Source organism: Thermochaetoides thermophila (assembly GCF_000221225.1).
Source record: "Thermochaetoides thermophila DSM 1495 unplaced genomic scaffold scf7180000011822, whole genome shotgun sequence".
NCBI classification, from domain to species: domain Eukaryota; kingdom Fungi; phylum Ascomycota; class Sordariomycetes; order Sordariales; family Chaetomiaceae; genus Thermochaetoides; species Thermochaetoides thermophila.
This window is the reverse complement of record NW_006383038.1, coordinates 1,540,325-1,564,539: the sequence shown is the minus strand read 5'-3', so window position 1 is coordinate 1,564,539 and position 24,215 is coordinate 1,540,325. Positions and strand designations below refer to the sequence as shown.

At 47.7% G+C, this 24,215-nt stretch overlaps 4 protein-coding genes and 1 pseudogene across 5 annotated transcripts; 2 read left to right on the top strand and 3 right to left on the bottom strand.

The window, feature by feature from the left end:
• Window positions 1–9,854: 9,854 nt before the first annotated feature.
• On the top strand, window positions 9,855–10,331 carry CTHT_0068620 (uncharacterized protein; the record flags this gene model as incomplete). Its single annotated transcript, XM_006697086.1, has 1 exon — window positions 9,855–10,331. One exon carries the CDS (start codon window positions 9,855–9,857, stop codon window positions 10,329–10,331), a length of 477 nt encoding a protein of 158 aa, XP_006697149.1.
• A 701-nt stretch (window positions 10,332–11,032) lies between these two features.
• CTHT_0068610 (uncharacterized protein) lies at window positions 11,033–11,677 on the bottom strand (the record flags this gene model as incomplete). Its single annotated transcript, XM_006697085.1, has 1 exon — window positions 11,033–11,677. The coding sequence occupies one exon, from the start codon at window positions 11,675–11,677 to the stop codon at window positions 11,033–11,035; it is 645 nt and encodes a 214-aa protein (XP_006697148.1).
• A 661-nt stretch (window positions 11,678–12,338) lies between these two features.
• CTHT_0068600 (putative UPF0364 protein) lies at window positions 12,339–14,002 on the bottom strand (the record flags this gene model as incomplete). The annotated part of the gene is made up of 5 exons (XM_006697084.1): window positions 12,339–13,422; window positions 13,479–13,595; window positions 13,666–13,796; window positions 13,857–13,927; window positions 13,978–14,002. 5 exons carry the CDS (start codon window positions 14,000–14,002, stop codon window positions 12,339–12,341), a joined length of 1,428 nt encoding a protein of 475 aa, XP_006697147.1.
• A 1,437-nt stretch (window positions 14,003–15,439) lies between these two features.
• Window positions 15,440–18,870, top strand: CTHT_0068590 (annotated as a pseudogene; the record flags this gene model as incomplete). The annotated part of the gene is made up of 7 exons: window positions 15,440–15,585; window positions 15,682–15,709; window positions 15,790–15,903; window positions 15,980–16,914; window positions 16,971–17,885; window positions 17,974–18,054; window positions 18,507–18,870. Coding segments are annotated over 7 exons (2,583 nt in total).
• A 2,810-nt stretch (window positions 18,871–21,680) lies between these two features.
• On the bottom strand, window positions 21,681–23,340 carry CTHT_0068580 (uncharacterized protein; the record flags this gene model as incomplete). The annotated part of the gene is made up of 3 exons (XM_006697083.1): window positions 21,681–22,160; window positions 22,244–22,778; window positions 22,844–23,340. 3 exons carry the CDS (start codon window positions 23,338–23,340, stop codon window positions 21,681–21,683), a joined length of 1,512 nt encoding a protein of 503 aa, XP_006697146.1.
• Window positions 23,341–24,215: the final 875 nt, after the last annotated feature.

The window sequence follows — 24,215 nt, the reverse complement described above, 5'->3', positions numbered from 1 at the left end:
GCACATTGGGGGTGGCTGTGTACACTCCTGAGTAAGAGCCGCTCCACTCCACTGAATCCCTATCCTGAGTCTACACAACACCACTTAGCAAAGCCATCCCATCCTGAGAATCATTTGAATTGCAAAATACCTATTTCGTCTGGACATTCCATTCCAGCAGTAAAACTGGTAGGCATTTTCAACAAATTAGCATGGCGAGTCATCATTGTAACATCACCAGTCTGGTTAAGGTCACAGCCCCTGCATCCTATGATGCTACAAATGACCACTTGGCATAGCCACATGAAATTAGTAAGTACTGACATACGTCATGCTTCGTCTATCTGACTAACTGTTAGGACAAATATGCTGTTGGTGTTACCAGCTATGATAAGCTTTGTTTCCAATCCCAGTGGCTATGCTGGTCGATTTGATGCTGGAGTTCTGAACTGAGCAGCAGCTTACACCTGGCTCTGTCCTTTTGGCAGTTCAAACATCTAGATTGCATTTGTTAGCTTCATTCATGTGCTGGTCGGGTGATACTGGGTACGTGATGTTACAAATTGATCTGTGACAACAGACAATCCTGCCTGCAGTCGTCCTCCAATATGCTTAATGATCACGACTGCAATGCTTGCTTCCAACCCTTTCATGTGAATTCGTAGCAATTCCAAGTGAATCTCATCTTATTAATAGAAGTTTGTTCCACAATAAAAAAGTAATCTTGTGATCGACGACCGTGACAGAAACTTCACAGAGTTGATGGACCCGAGCATTCGGGTCTTTGGCCTTGGCCGTTACCTGCCTTGCAGCTGAACTTAGACAGTTATGGGATGTGCTGCTGGATCAGCGTTCTGTAAGAGGAATTAGCAGGCAGACCCCCGCTTTCAAATTCATCAACGCCGATCTGAAGACCTCTCCTGGAATCTTCTGCAACCAAGGCTAAAGAGTGGACACATGTCGAATCCGTACCTTGCGAGCCACAGCCCGAGATGTCTCAGCTTTGTGTCACTCCTGTCTGGAGCGTAACCGCGAGCTGAAAACTTATACATGTCCCTGTTATATCCTTCCGGCCTTCTAGGAGATGCAACAGTACGGAGAATAGGGCATTGTGTGGTAACCCACGTGCAGGTTCTGTTATGTTGAACAATGGCTGAAGATAAATGGCCTCAACTGCAGTCGGCGAGACATTCCAGGTTGGTTCAGCCCTGTGGAGCGGTAAGTATTTTTTTTCATGCATTCAGCTGAAGATCTTTACTTTTAACAATTAAATCTAAAGTTTCCCTTGGGCGTCACGCCAAGTTTTTTTGGCTGCTCTCACAAAGTTCCAGCCGCGAGGGAGCCAGGGAATCTTGATCATGAAGCATGCTTGACTAAGCGCGGAAAGAAGTATGTGGGCTCAATTAACAGTTGACACAACGATGATGATGGTGACACGCGGCGCCCCCAGCTGTAGCTTACACTGAATCTAGGATGGCTATCTGTGTCATAAGGTTTCGCCAGTCAACGATATGTATTCGTCTGATCTATATAGTTATACCATTAGTACCCCAAGCTGTAACTAGGAATGTGCAAGTGCGTGTCAATAACTACCCATGTCCCTCGATAAAGGAGCGGGCTTGACTACAAACAAGGCATACTAATCTCATCAGCCAAACTTTCTCTTATAGGACCTGCTTTCTCTGCGTTCAGTTTCAAGTCTTCATTATCTTCTCTCTGTTCTTTCTTGACTCATCTGTCCGAAGACTCCCTTCGGTCCTCCTCAATGATATAACCGTAAGTGAGATGTTTCCCTTCAGCACTTTTCAAGCTTTCCTTCAACCATGCCGTCACCTTTCGCGTGACACTTCAGCAGCCAAGAATATTTCAAGGCAACCCGTTGAACATTTTATCAGAATTGAAGACCCTCTCCAAGCCACGATATGTAGCGGTTTCTGAAAGGATAGAACGTATATTTTTCTGAGATGTTAGCTGACGTTTCTTTGTTCAGGCTTCAACTGAGTCAAATTACATTTGCTCTCATAGCACGTTCTGTGCTTTTCAGATTGGGTTAACGAGTCGTGAGCAACGGAGGCTTGTCTCATAGATCTTCTCCATTCCTTCGATGTCAAGAGTGCTCTCCGGAGCTGGCCTCTGCAGGAAGCATTCTGTGAATTCCTGGGAAGACTGCAATTGACAAACTCAAGTTGCGCTGGTGGATTCAGCATTACGATACATTCATTCTTACCTAGAAATCACCGGGCCATTGTCCAAACTGCCACCAAGAGAGAAAACAACACAACTGAGCATTCGATAAAGGTGACATCATTCACAACATTTACCTGGGCATAGTCAATCAACAATGTGCAGGTGGTATTGGGCGCATTATCACCGTATGTATATGCACCTAAACTCCAGGCTCGCCTGAGCCCATACTGGCAGGCAAGGCATTTCAGGGCAACAGTGGGAGCTAATTCATGATATCTTCACTAAAATCTGACAGACATCTATCCATGCAAACAAAACATTGAGATCGTTGTGGAATGGTATTATTGCGAGGCTGCCACCCCTACCGACGATCTGAACCACCCAATGCGAGAGTGTGGAAATATCCAGCCCCTGAACGCAAACATGGATGCAAATCCCGATGAACCTTGCTCAACAATGCCACCTTGTCAGGAATCGCCCGAATGTGCGTCAGGGAGTTGCCGGTTGACCCAGCTAGGTGGGCGCTGGACTTGCTGTGTTTGTGGAGGACAAGGCAACCGGTATCGGCAATGTCACAACCGTTCAAAAAGCAGTCCTGACACATTGTGTTATCACGTCTGTTGTTTGACATGCAGGCCTGGATATGAGATGGGAAGAGCAGGCTCGTCATAGGACTTTCATCCTTAACTGTAACTTGAATTTTGAGCTACATATGTTAGAGGTGGTCACTTGAGTAACGAGAAAATTGAAATCAGGGAACAGAAAACATAATCGGATCAGTCATGTGGCTATATACCTGTCGCCAGCTCACATTCATTTTAAGCTGTAGAATGTATCGAAGTGAGACCCTCCACTTCAGAGAGGATCGCCTAGCTAGCTTTTGCCCTCTTCATCCTTCATCCCAACCGTGATCACATCCTGTTTCAGGGGTTTTACCAACTTGAAGAGATTCTTCCTACATCATTCCGTTCAACCAAATATGACCCTTTGACCCCTAAGATGAGAGGTCAAGCATACATATGCTATACTTAAGCAGCTCATTCCCAAGTCAGCTGCATCATTCTATGCTGATCTAGAGCTTCACGTCTGCCACAATTAAGATACATGCTACCATTCTAGTTGATGACTATCATAGATTCTTACCACTCTCACGAACAGCAATCGTCAAAAAATATTGAGTCTAGTTAGCATACATGGAACAGGGAATCAAAGAAGTAGAGTTTAGTCCTACGACAGTCATGAAACATGCTTCAATCTCCTGTAACCGTGTTTGCTCCACCTCACTTTAAACTGTCAACTATTTTATTAAGCATTCTGAGAGGAAGAACCGTGACGCTAAGGAACAACCTCACTGAAAGCCTGCTTTCAACACATTGTTTTGGGCGAGTCTGCCGATGACTGGCTTCTTGTATTGATGATCCTGGAAACAAGTTGTTCCCAAATTGATACTATCAAGATTCTAGCGGAGCACCTGGTCTGGACTTCAAATAGAGCCCCGGGCTTAGCACCCTAAGACTACGGCAGATAATACTGAGATTACGGATTAGGGTTAGGGTTCACATAAAGATGTGCAAAACAATATCCTCCACATGAATATGTACAAAGAATATCTATCTGCAGACCTGTTTAATTTTTGAGCATTACCCATCCACTTCGCTAATTTGCTATCCAGCGATTTCCTATCTGCTACTAGAAACAATAACAAAGTGTACCCTCGCACTATCATTGCGATAATTTGTAAACAATTTGTTCTTATGAGTTACCATGACGTATCATGATATGATGCTTGTCCCTGTGAAGCTAGCTCTACTTACCATTTTCTAAACTCTCCTCTAGAGACTAGATCTCAAATCGTAAACGCCCTCACAAATGATATGGTTCGAAGTGTGATAAGGAGTGACACAGGTGAAACACTGTAGCACCTCCGAAAGCGATCTATTGATAGCGATGACTCCATCTTTTCAAGGTTCACAGGCTGGATTGGAATTTCATTGGCTTAGGATAATACTATTTAAAACGAATTTTGTCTTCAAATCTCTAACAGTAAGCATGTCAAGGAGATAAAAATGATGACTCTATATCTTGGGAATCTTTAAGCTTGTAAACGAAACAGCCTGTCAGCTTTTATCAATTTCCTCCAATTTTAGGTTAGATATGTAGGTCAGTCGGAGAATGTAGCAATCCCTGTCTCTGGAACGTTGGACATTCCAGAACTTGTGTATTCACAGTACACACACGGATTTCCGAAACATGCAGGCAAGAAAAGGGACGGTGATCTATCCGAAGATGTAAAGCCAGTTGATGCACTTCACGAATGCTACGTGCATGTCATCAAGTCCTAACTCAGTGGAAGTTGAGATATCAACGTTCATTCAAGACAAGGTCAAGAATGAAAAGTCGGTGTGATGTAGCCAATGACATTTGTGATTGTCATAAACCTGTGCATCTGAGTAGCGACTCGGACTACTCTATATAGAATTCCATAACTATAAAAACTTTCTCTGATTATTGGACATTTCTTATATGTTCTTTCACTTTTAGTTGACGCGTCTATCGATTTTTCAGCAATATTGGCCAGATGTGCCTTGAGGAACAGAAAGAGGTGACGGTGGCCGTTTCGTTGATAATTCGTCTTGGAATGCTTTGAGTTGCTGTTGATCAGATATCGTTGAGGTCTTATCCAGTGGCAATCTTAAAAAGCAATAGCTTGCCGAATTTTGGTGTTTTACCTAAACGCCTGGGGATCTGAGAAGGTTTAGATCAAAGCGGCGGGGAAAAGGGTGTACCGATTATATAACAACACACCTCAGAATGTTTTCGAAGCAGCACTATACTGACAGGGTCCTGATTGATTACCAATGACACTTTCTAATTGGACACTACAAGGTGGTAGCTCAAAGCCCGCGGGAAGTAATAGTTTCTACCAATACCTGTATTTTAGTGAGTCCCTTTATCCACTTTGGGCTTCGAAGTGTACCTAGTCGGTTTCATCATTCATCAATCACACATGGATAACCCGAGAGTTGTAGTCTTATAAACACATCAATCTGTCTATGTGTATTTGACATTGATGTTTGGCTGTGGGTGGCAAAGCTAGGACCGAGTGACATAGAAGTTTCAATTTGAACCTCGACAAGCCCTTACTGACATTCGCTAGAGAGGTGACTCTAAGACTCTGGCCACTTTGTGTGGCTTTACTGTTCAGCATCGGGAGAATAAGAATGATGATAAAACCAGGATGTGTAGCGCTCGACGAAGATGCATGCTAGATCTGGGAGAAACGACGTCATGCCATGTGAGACACAGTGCATTTATTGGCAGTAAGGAGAGTCGATAAGTGTACAGTGCGGTTATTAGTTGGACTCAGCAGATCGCTCGGGGGGTTCACATCCTGTGCCCCTTTTAGATTCCGAGATCTGGCGTTTTCTTTGGCCAGATCCTGCCGACCTCAGATACATACTGTGTACAACATCACCGTACTGTTGTGGATGGCCAGACTGTCTCTTCTTGGGACGAGAATCGGTAATGGTTGGGATCGTCGCTGCCATTATCCATCTACCAATCCACAGTCAGATCCGCAACGATCTCATGAATATAAATGTGATAAATTACACTCCCGGAGATTCCTTTTTAGAGCACAAATTATATGCTCGAGGGTATTACAGAGCATCGATCAGCTGCTGGCAAGAGACGGGTTTGAGTGAAGTACCGTGCGCCCTGCAACAACCATGCCCTGTTGCCTACCAATTACCGGAGGGGGTAAAGACATGGCTGCATTCTTTTTTCTTTTTGTTTTTGCTTCTACACTTCCCAGGGTCTTTGCATTGTGAGATCTGCAGATACCACGAGTAGGTTGTTGCTGATGAAAGATCTTCGATATACCGATAAAATGTCTGACAGTCCCATGGTTAAGTGAAGGAGTTTAGGGGAAAAAAATCCTATCACTAACCAGGGTCCCTCATTCCAGAATGATTGAGACATTTGATATCCTCAAATCATGCTTACCGCAAGCTTGCATACAAATAAGAGCCATTTGTCACGACGCACAATGATAGTACTTTTGGCTTTTGCCCCGCTCACACCGAGTGGCTGAAATGAATTCGCCGACCAAAAGCACAGAATCAATGATGTACCCTCCAGATCGTCAAGACACATCAACATCTGGCGATCGTCCGACGGGTCTCGGCTCTGTGTGCTGCAGAAAAGTCAGATTTGGTACTCCACTATAACGCTCTTCTGATGATAAACTATTTGTATCCAAAGCTATCCTGTGAACGCCCTCTAGTTCAAGAGTGACAGTGGCACACTGAAGACATCTAACTCTAAAGTTTGGCTTTCCAGAAGTCAACAAACGATTCCCGCCTGTATCATATGTCTTCTAGTAGCCTTCGACAGTGGAAGTTTATTCCTGACATACTTTCGTGACATTTATATCTTATCGTTGTGTTTGTACTCCAATATGTGCCACGGACATCCTCATATTCACCCTTGCGGCCATCAGTCAGTGAACTGGCACTATTGCCCTTCTGCTCTCATAGATTTGGAGACGGGATATGAGACTCCTTGTCCAAACATCACCTTTGCCTCATCTCAGCCAGTGACATCGAACTGTCCGTTGGTGAATTGCGACTTCCGCAACGCAGGAGGTGGGAGCTGGATTTGCTGCAATTGTGGGGGGAAAAACACTGGAGGATGGTGCTTGCATGAGCTGTCCAATCCTCGAACGGAAAGGAATCCATTGACAAATGAGTGGGAGGAGATTCGGAGGTGCGATCATGGATGTTGCCGCAACTGCATCAAGGAGAGTAAGTATCCGCTTTTATCGTGCGTCATATCTCTTCACACCCATCTGCCCGCCTTGCCCAACCCAAGTTCGAATCTCACTTGATTGGGGCTAAGCAGGTTCTAACTGTTTGCTTAGCACCTAGTATTGGAGAATCCGGCCGAAAAGAAAGCAAGAAAGGAAAAGAATCTCGAAAGGCTCGACAAGCCATTCGTGAAGGCGGGAGTTCGGGTTCATCGTCGACAGACCCAATGGCGTCTTATAACATTACACTGGATTACAGTGGAAGAGATGGAAGAGCGTTGTCGAAAAAGGACAAGGACATCAGAGGATCATCTCATAAAAAGGGACAGAAATACCGCTAAATAAGAACCCTAATGCTCAAAAACAGGGTTTGTTCTGAAGTTGGTGTTCTTGCAGTGGCTGTTAGCCCCGATAACTCGCGCAGGTGTCGTGGAGTTCACGTTATTCGAGAACTGGGAGATGATACCCATTAATCCTGTCCAATTTTTTATGTGGTTACCTTGAGGTTAAAACAAAGCGCTCAGATTACAATTGGGAAATGGCATAGAACAATGCAGGAATCAGGTTTGACAGTTACCGTGGGGTGCTCCAAACTAATATGGACCAAACAATCTCAAATATCTGATTTAATGAAACTTGATTCCTTTTCTCCACGATGCTGAACACACAGTTGCTTTAAGTTGGCCAAACTACTCCAAAACTGAGCTATCAGGGCTCGGTCCACCGCTGACACAAGTATCTTCCGAGTGCACGTTAGCAGGGAAGGGAGAACTGACAGATGGAACTACTTTACAATTGTCATGTAAAAGGATTGACATTTGAAGTTCTCAATTCCGCTCAGGCTTTCCTTTTGGAGGACTAATTTGTAAAAGAAGCCCAGTTGAGACAGTCAATCCGAGGTGAGTGTGGTGTAGGAGATCCCAGGCAGGGGACTCCAGGTAGTCATTTCGACCAATCCAGGGGACAAGCTGTTAGTTCAGCTCCAGATACGGCAGAGTAAGAGCCCTCGAGGACCACCTATGAAACATATTTGGTTAAGAAACTTATGCAGAAATTTAACTGAGGCTTCCATGGTTGTAAAGAGGTCTCCAAGTGCGACCAGAGCAGATGAAGAAAATTGTCGTACACAACTGAGCGTTTGAGTAGCATGGAACCCGAACGACCGAGTCATGGTTATCTTGTCGACATGGACTACACTTGCTTCGGAAATCAGGACTATCGGGACCTTATAGCTTGTACAAATAATGGAACAGCTGAATTCTCTTCCATCTGGAAGGTATGGCAGCTTGCCCGATATCAAGAAGTCCTCGGTTGTTATCAACTAACGAATCGAGATGTTTGGGGACAAGCAAAGTCTTGCTTCTTCCATTGGCTCTCAGGCTAGGTAGTCCTGTCACCTGGAAACATCGCGCGGCCTTTGTCAGCCCAGAACTTGTGTGGCGTTCAAGGCGGGGGCCACAACCAACAGTGCCCCGCGTTTCTGGACAGTTAGGCTCACTCAGCCTTTCTTAACGAAGAGGTAGAACCCAACCCATCAAAGTTCGCGTTGTCAGTCGAAACCGCGACGCCATACTGTCTCTGTAGCATTTCAGGATTGAGATGCCATCTTCCCGAAAATGGGTCGACGTCGAGGTCTGGGGTAGAGTACCTATCTCTCTGAGTAGCCAGAAGTTTGTTGAGCCTGACTCGTCAACCCATGCAGCCGGCCGATGATACTCCATCTGCCACGTGCTCTGCTTGCGCACCCTGCAGAGCCGTCCAGACGGTGCAGGTGGCTTGCATGATGAACATGCTGACAAGCCATCTCTCGATAGCCAATATTCATATCGCAAACACCATGCATTGCACGGACGGGCGGAGGGTCTTGAGCGACATGCTGGTGAGCAGGGTCGGACAGCTCCGAGCCTGGTGGCATACAATGTCTCCTGATCCTCACGGAACATTACTCTGGGCGCTGCTGATGGTTTGCGTTGTAGAAGCCCACAACGACAACGTAAGGTAGGCACTGTGTACTTTAGATAAGTGGCAGGTGTTCTGGGTCACGAAAACACTTCCGGTTATCTGTTAAAATCTGGACGCCTGCGTAAGACAAGAAATGGAGGAAATAGATCCAGGCCAAAACCTTCAAGGCAGGTTGGTGATACTTGGATGTCTGTAAAAGCAAGTGAGAGACAAGAGGATCAGCCCATACGCAGTTGGGTCGCAGCCCAGAAGTTTCTGCTCTGTTCAGACAGACATGGGTGCACAGTGCGGTGTAGTCAGTAGGTTCAGGTAATTACGGAGGTAGTTCGGTATGGATTCCGTTTATTGGTAGGTTTCCATACCATGGTCACTCCTCGCTGGTATCCCATGATCATGTTTTACCAGCTTGGACAAGCCCCTGAGACCCGCTTTTTTGAACTGCAGGGCTTGGATGAATGCACCCGCGCTAACGGCCTGCTGGGGTTTCTCTTACGCTTGCAGCGATCCCATACTTTTGTTTCTTCGTTATATGCAGAACAGAGGATGAGTTCAACGCGTGCTTGGTCCCGTCCTTGTCCCACATTGAACAGCTTACTCCTTCCATCTTCCGTTTTTTTCGTCCCATCCTCGCAACAGCCAGAAGAGCCGCCAGGCGGGTCAGCACCAGGACGCGCTGAGATCAAAGCAGCCTGAGCAAGCCGATTTCGCTCAGGAAACAAAAAATAGCAAATTCAGGACACGGCCGTTTGCTCCTTCATCTCAATCCATCTTTGTCCCCCTGGCCAGCACCGGTTTCAAGTTCTAGAGACGCCTCCACCAACTAAACCGAAGCGAGCCCTTGCAGGCACACCAGCCCGACTTCCAGCGCACAGCAGCAGCAACTGAAATGCCTACTTCACTTGATTCTTCCCGCCCCATCATGGCACCATCAGTACGTCCCCCTACACCGACTTCCGATTCCACCGTTCCCTCAAAAAACCTGAACCTAGCCCTTCAAATGCCCAACTCTTCTTCAGCCGACCCCGAACCCCATACGTCATCGTCTCCCAGTCCTCCGACATTGACTAACGAGTCCCCGTCTTCGGCATCACAGAATCGCGCGTCAGTTCGGCTTAGCACTTATAGCATGACCCCGTCGCTCGCTCCATCGGTGGGCAGCCTCGATCCAGAGATCCGGCCGATCGTCGACGGCCTGGAGCGCCTTAAGAACCCGCCGTTGGAGGATAAGCAGCGGGTGTTCCTCAACGAGGAAAAACGCGAGAACCTGGCGCGGCTAGCTCTGAACGCAAAGCTGGAGCGGGCACTGTCCCGGCGCATGACGAGCCAAGATGCCGTCATGCGGCCGCGGAAGCCGTCGGTGGTGGAGGTTGTCAACGAGAAGAAGGAGAAGGTGTGAGGATCTGGTGAAGCAGATGGATATCCAGTGGAGATTCGGAATGTGATCGCACCGATGAGGCCCGGATCGACGACGATTGTGGGGAAAGCGTACCAGTGCTCGTGTTCTGATCTCATTTGGCATTGGCAATACACTCAGCATCAACTTCTGAGAGTGCTGGAGGGATTACAGGTATACTTTCTGGGAAATTCGTCCGCGAGAAGGTGATGGGTAGGATAGAGTATGGTTGGTTCCGATCACGGGTCATGTCCTGTTTGCTTGTTTCATTATTTTGCTGTTTGTGTCTGGTAATATCTATCGTTCTGGCAACTTGGGTCCAAGTTATGAGCAAGTTTTATGGCAGTTAAGAAAGAAACCCGAGAAACCTGAGCCATAGGCTGCAGGAAGCTTATTTGACACCGAGAGTTATCAGTGTGGAGGTTCGAATCCCATCGCCATATCCTTCAGCAGGGATGAAAGGACAAACTGGAGGGGGCAGGTGCATAGTTCCATAATTAGCGTGATTTACAGCCTGTTGAGTCTTTATTACTATTACACTCCCATAATCATAACTCCAGACGCCCGTCCAAAAATTTGAATGGCCAAACCATAGCAAACACTACAGTTTATGTTGCTGCGCTTGCCCACCTCATACTCCCAAAATTGAAAACAGCACCTGCAAAGAGCCACTGCTGAACGCTTCCAAGAAGCTCTGTTTCTGTTCAGGCATCTCTGCTCGCCTTCTCGGCCGCCAGCTTGCTGTCGATCTCCTTCAACAGTTCGGCCAGCTCCTTTTCTTCACCTTCAAATTCCAAGCCCCTGGCAACCCACTCCCGTGCTTCCTGTAGTCTTCTCATTTCCATAAGACACTTCCCTCTGCGATACCAGGCCTTCGCATTACCTTGTCGCTTCGCTTCAACGCTGCATTCTGCGTCTGCGGCAGCCTCGGGCCACTGCCCCAGCTGCATGTACGCTTGTGCTCGGTTGCTATACAACTGGTGGATTTCATCACGTACGAGGCCAGCTGGCTCCCAGGCTGGGCGCGTTAACGCCATCTGTAAACCCAAAGTGTACAGTTTGATCGCATCGCCATAGCGTTGCTTGCGGTACTCGGCATTTCCTGATTCTCGAAGCTTGTTGATATTGGCTGACCGCTTCGGATTCACAGGAACAGGGGGCGGCGGTACGGGAATAGGGCCCTCAATCTGTGTGTGCAAAGCGCGATGTAGAGCGTTGAGGGCAGCCAGTTCGGTTTCGAGGGCCTTATTGGCGGAGGGAGTGCCAAGCGCATTTGGTGCTGCGCTGATTGCTTTCGACTTAGGGTCGATATGGAGAGGAATAAATGTGAATGTATCGAGGTCGGACATGGCGTGAACGAGCAAGGAACTTCACTAAAGATGCAGTTCTTGATGTGGTGGATGGAAGGCACACGATGAAGGAAGGCGAATAGAGATCCAGAACTTGTTCGCTAACAGGCGCCGTAGAGACCTGGTGACTAGCATAGCAAAGAAAATGATTGATGCCCAGTCACAAAAGTTGTCTTTGCTTAGTGTCTGCAAAGGATTTATGCGGCTGAAAGACTGTCGACCGCGAAGTGCCACGCTGTGCAGATCGGTGGCGCTTAACGGGGGCAGCTTGATTATTGGACTGTTTTAGCAACGTTGTCACAGCCCTACATTATCCGTATCTTATCACTTATCTTATCGCAGCCGAAAACTTGGTACACAGTCAGGGTTTCGACTTGTTGGCCCCTTCATCCCAAGACGCTCTACATGATGCTACATATCACAGCAAACGAGTAGAAGTTTATTATTCCTCTTGTTTAGGTAAGGTACTAATGCATCGTAGCATATCTTTGGGAGAAATGTGGAGTGCCTAACAGCTAAACAATGATTAGAGAAGCTGGTACTATCGCCTTGCGTTTCTAGTAGGGCTGTTGGCACCGCGAAGTCCAAGTTGCTCAACTTTCATCATGCTGATTTCCAAACTATGGTGCCTTCTCAGTATAATTCATTGGATACTGCATGTTCAAGATCCTTTCGAGAACGACATGACAGCCCACTTGCCGTTCCATGCCCATTTCCTAGCCCCCGAAGTGCCACCTCCTCCCTCCATCTGCTTCAGCTCCTCATCTTTTCCTGGTTGTAGTCCAACCACAACATCCGCTTTACAAGTTCTCAGCGCCAGCACATTAATCCCCGATGCGGGGCCAAGAGGACCAAGAGCCTCTGTGAACGGAGTCGTTGGATCCCAGCTGACATCCCCCACCAGTTTCCGATAGTTCAAGTCGCCCTTGAAGATAACAAGCTCTGACTCTTTGAAATCCTCAACAACGTTGGGAGCTTCAGCAGGCAACCTCCAAAAACAACCTGGACCTGTCCACACGCGATTTGGCCTCAAAACCAACATTCCCTCGGCATGGAACTTGCTCCACTCACTAAATAGGAACTCGAGCTCTTCAATCTCCTTATCTCGCAGCGTTTCTGGCTGCTTATTTTGCAGCAAATCGTCTTCAGATGGAGTTTCATAAAAACTACGCGGATTTGCCAGTGCGTTCAATAGTACTGCAAAATCGCTAGGCAGCACGTCCGACACGAACCATGGGATCGACTTGGGGTGAAGGACGACCGTTGTAGCCAGTCCTGCTGACAGCAAGTAACCCGCCAAGATCAAGTCAACGTATAGCTCGAATCCCGCGTTGTCGAGGACAATATCCACGCGACGGTCACGATGTGCCTTGGCCGGATCGTTCTTGGCCGCAAGGAGGTGAGCATAAACGGCTGGAAGCTCGTTGACAAGAACGTTTTTCTCAGCCTTGCGGCGAGCCTCAGAGCCTTGAAGCTTTTGGATGTCCTCGTAAGTGAGAGAAGTCAGGAGTGAGAGGTCAGTCGCGTTACCCCAAAGGCAAACCTCGCACATTTCCATGAAAATAAGCTTCTCAGCCTCAGGGTTATGTTCACTATTGGTGCGCATCTGTGTAATAAGTTCCTTGTAGCGGGCTGCGAGCTCGAGAACGGCCGGACGCGAGGACCGGAAGGTCTTGATCTTTTGTCGGGCAAATACATCATAGTTCTTCCAACGCTGAGAAAGAGTGAAGTAGGTACTCATTCGCCTTGGGGAGTGTCAGTAACATAATTTTTGAAGTTCCGTAGGTGAAAAATTACTTACCGGAAGAGGTAGCACTCGGTGAACAGCCAAGGGGCCCTTAACCACGTTAATGGCCCAAGCTGTTCAAGCTCCTTATTGTAGATAGCAACATCTGGATACCCATCATCTCGAATTGGACTGTGCAGCTTCTGTTCAGAAACACTGTCCTGGCTGATCTCCAAAATTGGCTGGAAAGGTGAGAACTAACGTAAGAGCGCGGTCGTGCTGAACCTCGTACTTGAGTTGGGCAAGCTCAGCTACAATCTTTTTGCCTTCATCGCGCTGAGCGGCATCGTCACAGTTGGCTACAGTGCGATAGACATCATCAATTGCTTGAGTCTACATCAGGGTATAGTGTTAACGTCCGGGAACTTCACGTTCGAGGCTGGGGAAGCGCACGAGGATGATCGGCCACCGTTCCCGCGCTGTAGAGTAAGCAAACGAATTGGGATCACCCGTGGAATATGCAGCTGCAAGACTGAAGTTAGTACGGACCCCGGCTGCAGGAAGTGTTACTTACGAAGCTTTGGATCGTGCTCCATCATTTTTATACACTGCCGTGGGATATCTGGAGTTTTTGTCCAAGCAAGCAACCCGTTTCAGCCAGGGGTTCAGTTTATTAAAGTTCGAGAAACAACGTGGTGGGGCAGCATGGAGGGGTCAGGGCACTACGATAAGCGATATCGGGAACGCCGAACCCCTCTACCTAAGGAGTGGTGAGCCTCACCAAGTAGGTACTTGCGACGGATTCAAACCCTTTCCTTATAAGGTCGCAGATGCATGGTATTTTGCAATCAAGATTGGATTAAATTACTGATAAATATCGATTTCCTTGTTGGAGCATTTTCAATGTGCTCAAGATCAATGAAGTTTAACGATCGGCCGGCCCGTTTACTAGCTCACTCCGACTGAAGAGGACTGCCCAAGTAGCTGTGTAATCGAATCCGAACTTTCATATCCAGACATTTGCCCAAGTTTAAACTCGTCGTAATTGCTTAACTGCCTAAATTGCATCAGATATGTCATGTCCCCGACTATCTCTTGACCTGGACATTAAATTGCCTCCTAGCTATACTGTGGATGCCCTTGAGGACATGTTCTCAACGAGTTGTGCACAGTTGACATAGCTTGGATGGAATTCGTGGGCCAGCAAGAACAAAAACTGATTGCACAAAGGCTTTCAATTGTTACGGAGAGCCTTAGCTCATCTAATCAGGGAGAATCTCGCATGGCTTTGTGATCGTAATAGGGCGGCCCTCTTTTGTCCATATAGACAATATCGGGCTCAAAAAGTATCATCATAATGGATAGAGAACGAATCCATAATTGGACACGGTTGGGCCAAGAGTGTTGTTGTTGGATTCGCCTCACTTGCATTTAAGTAGACGTTGGAAAGATAGAGCGGTGTTGAAAGTCTATTGAAGACCCAAACGTATAGACATCGATGTGGACCTTAAGACATCAGATGCTCTGGATGCCGATTCCACACCGCCAGCAAGAGCTTTTGTCTTCAGCAGTTTTGTGTTGTGTTCCAGAATCTAGGAACTTGAGTAGGCACAGCTAGGTAGATAGAGGGATATGGTATGCGATAAACAGCAGTAAACGACAATTCCGGAAGCAACTGTTCCCTACAAGCATTGGTGTGAACTGGGGGCATGAAATTTGAGAGATCCGTAGGCTACTAACTGGACTTCCCACCGCCTAAGAAGCGGCGCGGAAAATACTCGAAAATCCCCGGAATATTCACCCTTTATAAGGTTGAAAACTCCTTTATGTCGCGTTCATCATCTGGGGATCAAATGCAGTGACTGTTACGCTGCTAGCATGAGCTATAGCCAGAAAGCTAAAAAGGCAAGATGCTTCATGTGACGACAGCGACCCTTCCTCGGTTTGGACGCGGGGTTGGGCACCACGCAGAACTCCACTGATCTAATCCAGGTTTGGTGCGGAATTGTGGGGGCAGCAGCGGGCCGCGCTCCACCATGCAGCTGCCAGCAGAACGAGGGCCAGGGGCTGTTGCGGACACACCCAACGGCCCAACTGAGCGTACTAGGGCATGGGCGATTTTCCTGTGCCGCGACATCTGGACCACGGCATTTATGTGGTTCATCAATGACTCGAGACACTGGTAGCTTGATAAAAGAGACCACAGCCTACTAGCCAACGTTTTTGCCAACTGTTGTTTACCTGCCAAACGTGCAATTTGGTTTTGGTTTCAAATTAGATATGAATCCAACTTCGCCATGGACTTTGTATGTATCCAGTCGGGCAGCTATGGCTGAAGCAAGCAAGCATACAAGGGCTTCAACCGCTAACATCATCGACTGCACAGTGGTTGCGCCTCCTAGCACATACGCCGCTATCGTCTGCAAGCTCCCGCAAGGACTTCGCAAAAGATCCGACCCGCCGCCTGTACCGCTTCGAGAAAGAGTATACTCAGCTCCTGGTGCGTTCAAATCACCAAACTGGTTGCTGCCATTCTGGCCCATCCTCCCTGTGCTAACTGTCATCGCCCTTACCAGCACGCATGGCGGACCTCTTCCAACCTAGCCCAAGACGACGAGGCCGCAGAATACATCGAGATTCGCCTTCAAGAGCTTACGAGTCTTCTCAGCGATGAGTCTCGCCGTCCACTCCCCCATCCATGCATCGCGTTTGCTGCCGCTAAACAGGTTTACATCCCCGTTGCAAAGATTGCCACCAGCTCTTTCAATCAATGGGTTATCAAAGAGGCCGTGCTGTTCTTTGCAACGCTTGTGGAGAGTGAAGAGGAGGCATTCGTTGAGAACGACCATTTCTCGGCCAGCTTGACAAACCTCCTTATTCGTATCACAGGCCCCAATAGCATCCGCCTCGGCCATGATACCGAAGCTCGGGTTGTTGAACTGGCTTTCAACATCACGACTAAGATACGCCTCAATCCGGAGATTCTTCCTGCCTGGTTCAAGCCGCACAGGCACGGATCCCCGGACGCCAGACTGTTAGACGACCGCGAGAAGTTCGCTGGCCGGACACAGAAGCAGGACTTCCCCCTGTTCTACCTTCTCGTCGATTACATCCACCATGAAGGTAAAATCGGCGATTTTGCCAGGACTGGCCTGCTGTATATTGTCGAGGCTGCGTCGACATCCGTGTCTCTGGAACAGTGGATTGTAGAAAGCGACCTGGCCACCATCATGGCCACTGGCCTGGGTGCCTTATACAGTCAGCTGAGTCGAAAACTCGTCATCGACCACCCAGCCAACGAGCTTCCTCCTGTTCTTGCTTTCTCCGACTACCAGCATCCCAAGACGAGCTACGAGGTTACCAGTTCCTGTTCCTTTGAATTCCAGACACACTTAGACACATTTCTCTCCCACCTGCTCTTCTGGCAAGATGTCCTGAACCATTGTCGCTCGGTCGAAGTCAAGTCCACACTACTGGAGCATTTTCAAGTCATATTTTTGCAGCAGTTGCTGTAGGTCCATGTTTTGCTGCTCTTTCTCTCGAGTCTTGGGCTTACCAACCTTGCAGATATCCCTCATTACTCGAATCCTCCGACATCGATGGCGGCTCGTCAGTAGCCGTTCTGACCTATCTTCGCAGAATTTTAGAGTCAGTTGATCATCCCGATATGGTGAACCTGATCCTCCACTATCTGCTCGGTCTACCGGATATTGTAAATTCCGTGAACTCCGAGTCCAAGGATAGCGTGAGTGCTGCCAGGAAACGCAAGTCGCTGGACCTTGCAACCATGATGGCATCTAAAGGAGGCTCAACAGCAGACCCGCTGTTGTTTAACCTCGTGGATTTAATCCTTTCTTGTCTTCGTTCGCAGAACAACCAAACTGTCTACGTCACGCTCCAACTAGTATCGGTGATCCTTAAGAGGCACCATCGATACGCTGTCATCACTCTCCTTTATACGGAAGGTGTGCTAGATGAAACCCTCAACCGAACATCAGGCGCCCACCAGCAGGAAGTTGAGTACTTCATGACGTTAGCTGGAACCATTGGCGGTATGGATAACTTTGAAGAAATGTACGACAACATCTTGAAGGATATTATGGTGCGGTTGGAGAACCACCCCTGCTCCATCAAGCTTATCACGCCAAAAACTTCAACCTACAACCACAAACTGCCACCCATTCCAGACACACACCCCGGGGCCCCACGAGATGTTCGCTCTCACACATTGCATCCAAGCGATCCCTTACTTAACATTGTCCTCGACCGCCTTGAGACCTTTTTTGTGAATCCTGTCGAGATCAATCTCGCTCTAACTGACGCTATCATCGACTTGGCTTCCTGTGGATATATGCATCTTGAAGGGTGGTTCCTGCGGCATCCTCAAAACTACGTCTATGAGGAAGATGATACTAGCCCTCCTCTTCCAGATCCTCCTCTCGATCCGGACTCTCAGGAATACATTGAGTACAAGCAGCTTCAGTCGATGCAAGAGTGTCGACGTCGCCCGAGGTGGATCCAATCAAGTCTTCCACGTTTACTCAAGATCCTTCAAACACTCTGCGATCAGGTTGCCGCCTACCGGAGAACAGTTCCTCGTTTTGATGACCTTCTTCAGCAACGTCGAGAAGCGTTTCAGATCGCGGATTGTGTAAGCCAGCCACTACCATCTCGGGGAGCAGGTGCACCTTCTGCAATAGATCGCTCTGCAACTGAAGAGTCCCGCAATGTATCGCGAGAAAGACCGTCTGGCCTGGAGAGTTTCGCTCAGCGTATATGGTCCGAAATAAGCACTCCCACTCGGTCGGGCAGCCCACGTGGCCGTCGGGAGACTGTTTCTTCCAAGCGGTCTGACCGGTCCGTGCCAACTCCTCTTGGGGCGAACCAGTCTCCATTACGCACGCCATCGACAAGCCAGACAAGGCCGTACACATCAGCAGGTCCAGCACCAAGTCCTCCTTTGGATTTAGACCACAACGTCGCCAAAAACACATTGAATATCCCTCATAGCCTCAATCCAATTATCGAAAGTCAAGCTCGCGCTTTCCAGGCTCTAGATCAAACTATTTTATCGAGACGTGTTGGCCTCCCTAAGACTGTCAGGACTTCCGCCGCAGAAGCTCGTGGCAGACAACAAGTTGAGCCAGTTGTCCTGAACTTTGACCGCTTTGGAGCCTCACATGCTTCTCATGAGGAATTCTCCAACACTGATGAAGAGGATAAAGGCGAAGATGGGGCAGGTGCAGACGCGTTACTCGCCCCATCCGAAGATGAGCAGCCGGACAACGAACCAAGGGGTTCCAACACTTCCCAAGGGGAAGATAACGCTGAGGGAGAGGGAGAAGAGAAGACAGCGACCGTCTCACACATCTTGACAAATGTTATTATCCTGCAATCATTTTTATTTGAGCTAGCAGGCTTGGTGCAAGTGAGGGCAGGACTCTTTGAAGAGGTTCGCTTTGCATGAAGTTGGTAAAACTGATGGGAGGGGAATAATACTTTTACTGTTGCAAAAGGCCCGAGTCTTATGTGGACTTAGGCGGATGGGTTGACTTAATGAATAGCATTTTCTGGTGTCGATGGTTTATGTGGATCTCGTCTTCATGATCCTTCAGCGGTATCCCTTTGGTTGCGCATATATCCCCAGTAAAATTGATAGTCATTAACATTGTCACCGTTTTGCCATCTACGGCTGGGCAACTACTAGACGCCGGCAACGATGACCAGAACTTTTATAAACCCGGACCACGCACTTTTATTTTGGCCCTCTGTATGTCACCGGGTACATCTTCCACATGTCATTTGGTTCTTAGTCTCAATATCATGGTCTGGTGGCCGTATGTGGTTTTTGTCAGCGTTGATAGGAGATCGCGCGGGGCTGAAACTCAAGACATTAAGGGGATTTCGCGTGGTAGTTGTGAGTTACAACATCAAACGTTACATCCCCTACACTACTTACCTACTTATGGAAACTTGCGCACTTTGTTGGATATTTATCGGACCATTCTTCAGCATTAGTTTGTAAAAAATCAAGATGAACGACTACATACCATGGAGTAGTCTTATTCCCAAGAACACTTGTCATTCTCCTTCCTCTGATGCTCCAACTCATACTGGATACACCTCCTTGCCTGTACACGTGTATGTATGATAAGGTAGGTACATCAAGCTTTCGTTATGAAGCCTTGCCCGACCAGTCCTTGGCATCCACTTATAGGTACCTAATAGGGGGGCCTCCAGACCCTTAAGTCACCTGGCGACTGTCATACAAGATATCGAAATAGATCCAGCTTTTTTTACGATATTGTACCAATATAAGTTGGAAACATTTGCTTAGACACATAGCCTCCTGTGCACTCCTACAAAAAGCTCTGTCATTCATCATCAAAATCCGGAACACAAACTCTGGGTGTCACCGACGTGTCACAGTGGAAAGAGATCTTCCTGCTGTTTGCATGATCCCTGCGCAGTCACTGCAGGGTTATAAATGGACTTTGGCCTTTATTATATACACTATATGAGCATACATACAGAGGTTGTGTTTGGCTAGGTCCAAGCGGTTGCATGAGTCACTCAAACAGGCTTAGGTTAATATACAGGAAGAAGAACTGGAGGCAAGATCTGGAAACGGATCCTTTAACTTTTACCAATACCTGTCTAATTCCGTTGTCGAAGTATGTCAGATCATTTCATTGGATCATTCATTACTATGGAAACTGGAAGATGGACCCGAGCCTGCTCAGAGCAAGTCACGATGGCACGACTAAACCCAACTACATTGATTATTGTGGGCTTACTGCTTATTCCCAACAAGCCGATATCAGCATAAGACCATACCAATAACACCAAGGGTCTGCGCTCCTTTTTTTGTAGAAGCAGAAAAACTATGGAACTTCTTTGGAAGCCAGAAATCTCAACGACACTGCCTACACATCACAAACAAGAATGTGTTACCTTCCTTCACTAAATAATGGCTTGAAAATTTGTCGCTCTCAGCTTCTATCGTCCTGCGGGCTAACTGTCAGCTACCAGTTCGTAGCAGCGCTGGACGCCTACGACCCCCACAGCGCTACTGGATGCGGACATGAAGACAGTAGTTGGCCATTTCAAGGGGCTTTGCTATGTTTGGGACGTGGTGAACAAGGCTCTTAACGATGATGAAACTCTTCGCACGTCCAACTTTCTGGAAGTTCTGGGAGAGGCTTATATCTCGCTGTCCTTCCAGTTTACTCGTGAAGCCGACCCAGTTGCTAAGTTGTGCTCCCATGACTTCAATCTCGAAGTCATTCCTTCCAAAGCGGCTGCTGCTAAAGACCTCGTACATGCCGTGTAGGCTGCGGGAGCTCCCACTCACGGTATTGGATTCCAAGCTCACTTGACCATTGACCATACTTCACCCCGGATTGATGCAGCTTTGGTGAATGAATTTGTGGCCCTCGGTTTTGAAGTGATCATTACGGAGCTCGACATTGCACATGCGACACTGCCGCCTAGTTAGGAAGATCTAGAGGCTCAAGAGAGAGATTATGTTGCTGCAGTAGAAGCTTTCATGGATGTGGAGAGGTGCGTGGGTGAGACTGTGTGGCAGTTTATTGATAAATACAGCTGGGTTGAAGAGACGTTCCCAGGGAAGAGCCAGGAGCGTTTGTTAACAGCAGAATTTGAAGTAAAGCCAGCCCACGCCGCACTAAAGGCGGTGTTAAAAGGAACAGTAACCCAAAGGAGACTATTGCTGCAATGGCTTCATCATCGGCCAAATTATGCTTTGAAGACATGTGGCCTTTTGTCATCATTTTTTAGTCTCGTCGGAATGGAGACTGTTTTTGTTGCCAGGGCGTCTGGCTTGTCCGGTGTTTTTTGTACTCATAGTCATTGCTATGTTCTCATATCTCAATCAACAAGGTTTGGTTCTAAACGATTGTTAGCTGGTCTGCGACTATATCTGCCTTAGGCTCTCCGGATGCAGTGCCTTAGTAGCTCGATGGCAGTATTTTACATTGCCTATCCCCGGCTCTTAATAATCGGCTCCCACGAAACCATTTCCCCATGATGGAAAACATCACTCGCAGCGAGGCGTCTTCAAGTATATGTGAAGTCATGACTCAGTTTCTTTATTCATTCAAGTTGCACCCTTCATCAGGGTGACTAGCAACCTCTGTCAGCCGTGCAAAGACTGGTGGCAGATGGTGACGCCAACTTCCCTTGGAAGTGGTGAGGGCTTCCAAACGGTCCCCAAAATGCTGCGCAAATGCCTCTGCACTCCAGTAACTTGTAGTTTCACTCTTCAGTCTCTGGCAACACACCCTGAGGATAATGGAAGAGGTTGTCGGGATCCACCTCTTTCTTGATCTTTCGTAGCCTTGTAAGATGCCTACCCCAGTAATTGCGCTGTGCTGAGTCTTGATCAATGTTCTGGTCGGGATAGTTGATATACATGCCCCAATTGTCCTGATCCATATCCGCAGTGATGTTGTGGACGAAGTTCTGCATGAGGGTGTGGCCATCAAAAGGGTATGCCACTCCCTGATCAACGCGATCGTAGAAGAGGAACATAAACAAGAAGTCACGATGTGCATAGGCCGTCGAATCCAGATCTGGCTTGGCCACCGCCGAGTTCTCTCCTCCATGTAGATCAATTTGTACATACCAGTCACGGCGGTTGGATTTGGCATGCTGGAACCAATAGCTGACAAATTTGTTCAGCTGTGCGTCGTTGAGTTCACGGGTGTAAAGGCTAGTTGAATAGAAGGTTTCATGCTGCCGCAGTCGTCAGCAACTCTTTTCTGGATGTAACTGCACAACTCTCCCCTCGTTCCATGGATGATATAATCGTCACATACCTCTTGATAACCATGTTGCTGATCGATAGCTATTCCGTTACCAAAGTGTTTGACCTGATCGAGCCAGCCTCCCGTCCTGATTAGCGCCAGAGTTCCGTTTGTTTGTTCTAGCAGTGGAGCTAGAACTGCCTGTAAGCCCTCTTTATCTCCATAGTAGAGTCCCTCAAGGTTGGTGAATCTGCTGGCAATGAACATGCGCATGTTTAGTTCTGTTGGCATGGTCTTAGCAAACTCTTGGACAGCCTTGAGGCCAGCCCGTGCCCTTGTCTCTGTCGTCCATGGAACAGAAGCAATGAAGTAAGTTACTTGTTCAGGGACTTCGAAGGTCTTGAAGCGGAACTCGGTCACAACCCCCATTGAGCTTCCTGCGCCTCGAATAGCCCAAAAGAGGTCCGGATTTTCAGTTGCTGAGCAGTTGACAACGCTGGAGTTGGCCAACACAACCGTTGCTCCAACTAGCCAGTCCAGGGCTAGTCCCTTGGTGTGAGAGCTGACTCCATATCCTCCATGTAGTGTGTGTCCACCAACACCAACACTTTTTTATTTCTGTTAGCACGGCGAGCACCAGCGACACCCTTAAGCTCTCAGGTCCGCACTTACCCGGGGCAAGTCCCATGACTAAAGGCTCTCTTCCCTTGGTTGTATAGCTCCCAGGCAACATGACCAAGGCGTGAACCACCTTGGACAGTTGCTATACCGGTTTCTGTATCCAAGAAAACATTGTTCATGCGATCCAGCTCGATTACCAGGTGCCCATCCTCGCCACCAAGTCCAAACGAGCCATAACTGTGACCGCCGCACTTTGCATTGGCCTTGACTCCAACCTCGCGTGCACAAGCAATTGCGTCCTGGATGTGCTTGACAGTCGTAGGAACCGCCACGGCGGCTGGTGTATAATGGAGTCGCAGGTTGAATGGTGTGGCATCGAGTTGCCAGTCTTTAGATCCCGGCTCATCAACTGGTACGGAAACCTTAGTCAAGCAGTCTGCTAAGGCATTCGTCTCGTCGAGTTGTGACACTTGGGATGGGACCACGGACCCCAGTAAAGCTAAAAAAAAGGAGATAAGCAATAACATTGAGGAAAATGAAGAGCCCATGCGTTATACGAACCCAGCAATTTCTGTCTAGGTAGAAACGTGTATTAGTATGCATCTCAGGTCCAAAATCGCTGATTGAGACTCCAGGAGGAACATCCGAAGCACACTGTTCAAGATATACACGTGCTGATGGGTGTGAAGAAAGGAAATAGTAGGCCCTATGGATTTGAGGGAGTCGATGTGACCTTGCCTATTCTTGTCAACCGGCTCGGATGCTGGGTGATAGATGATATAGGACAATTGCCATGGCGTTATTTCATTTTTAACATCGTATGGCAATCTTTCCATCCTTAAATGTTTGGATCTGCTCAATTGATCTCTTCGGAGCAAGCGGCGGAGTGATCAGATCATAGTGGCTTTTGCCGGGATTTCTTAATTAATATTGTCCAGCCTGAAACACAATACCGTTTGGCTTTAAGCCTTAGGGCTGAGCAGAAATATTTACCATCAGCCTACGGGCTGTCAAACACTGCAAACGTTCATCATGGTAGGTCATAAGAAGCTACATCATCATATCCTTATAGATTGCATTCAGACACGGCGAGTTCAGGATACATCAACTAAGAGTCTTCCATTCTCTGGAGCTTGAATATACATTGTAGGCTCTGTGCAACTATTGACATGACTTGTCTGTTTTATATCACAGATTTAATATATCTACATTTCAAGGTTCGCTTTTTCTGGTATCCGGAAATTAAAGGGGCATGAGATGGATAACGATATGATATTAAGCCAATGGAATTACCCGGCATCCAGAACAGCCGTCTTATGCGATTTCAAAAAAATGATGATAGTAACTGACTTGCTCACAAATCAATAACCCAAAGCCTAAAATGTTAATACATAATCACTTGGCATTGACTGTTTGCACCCCA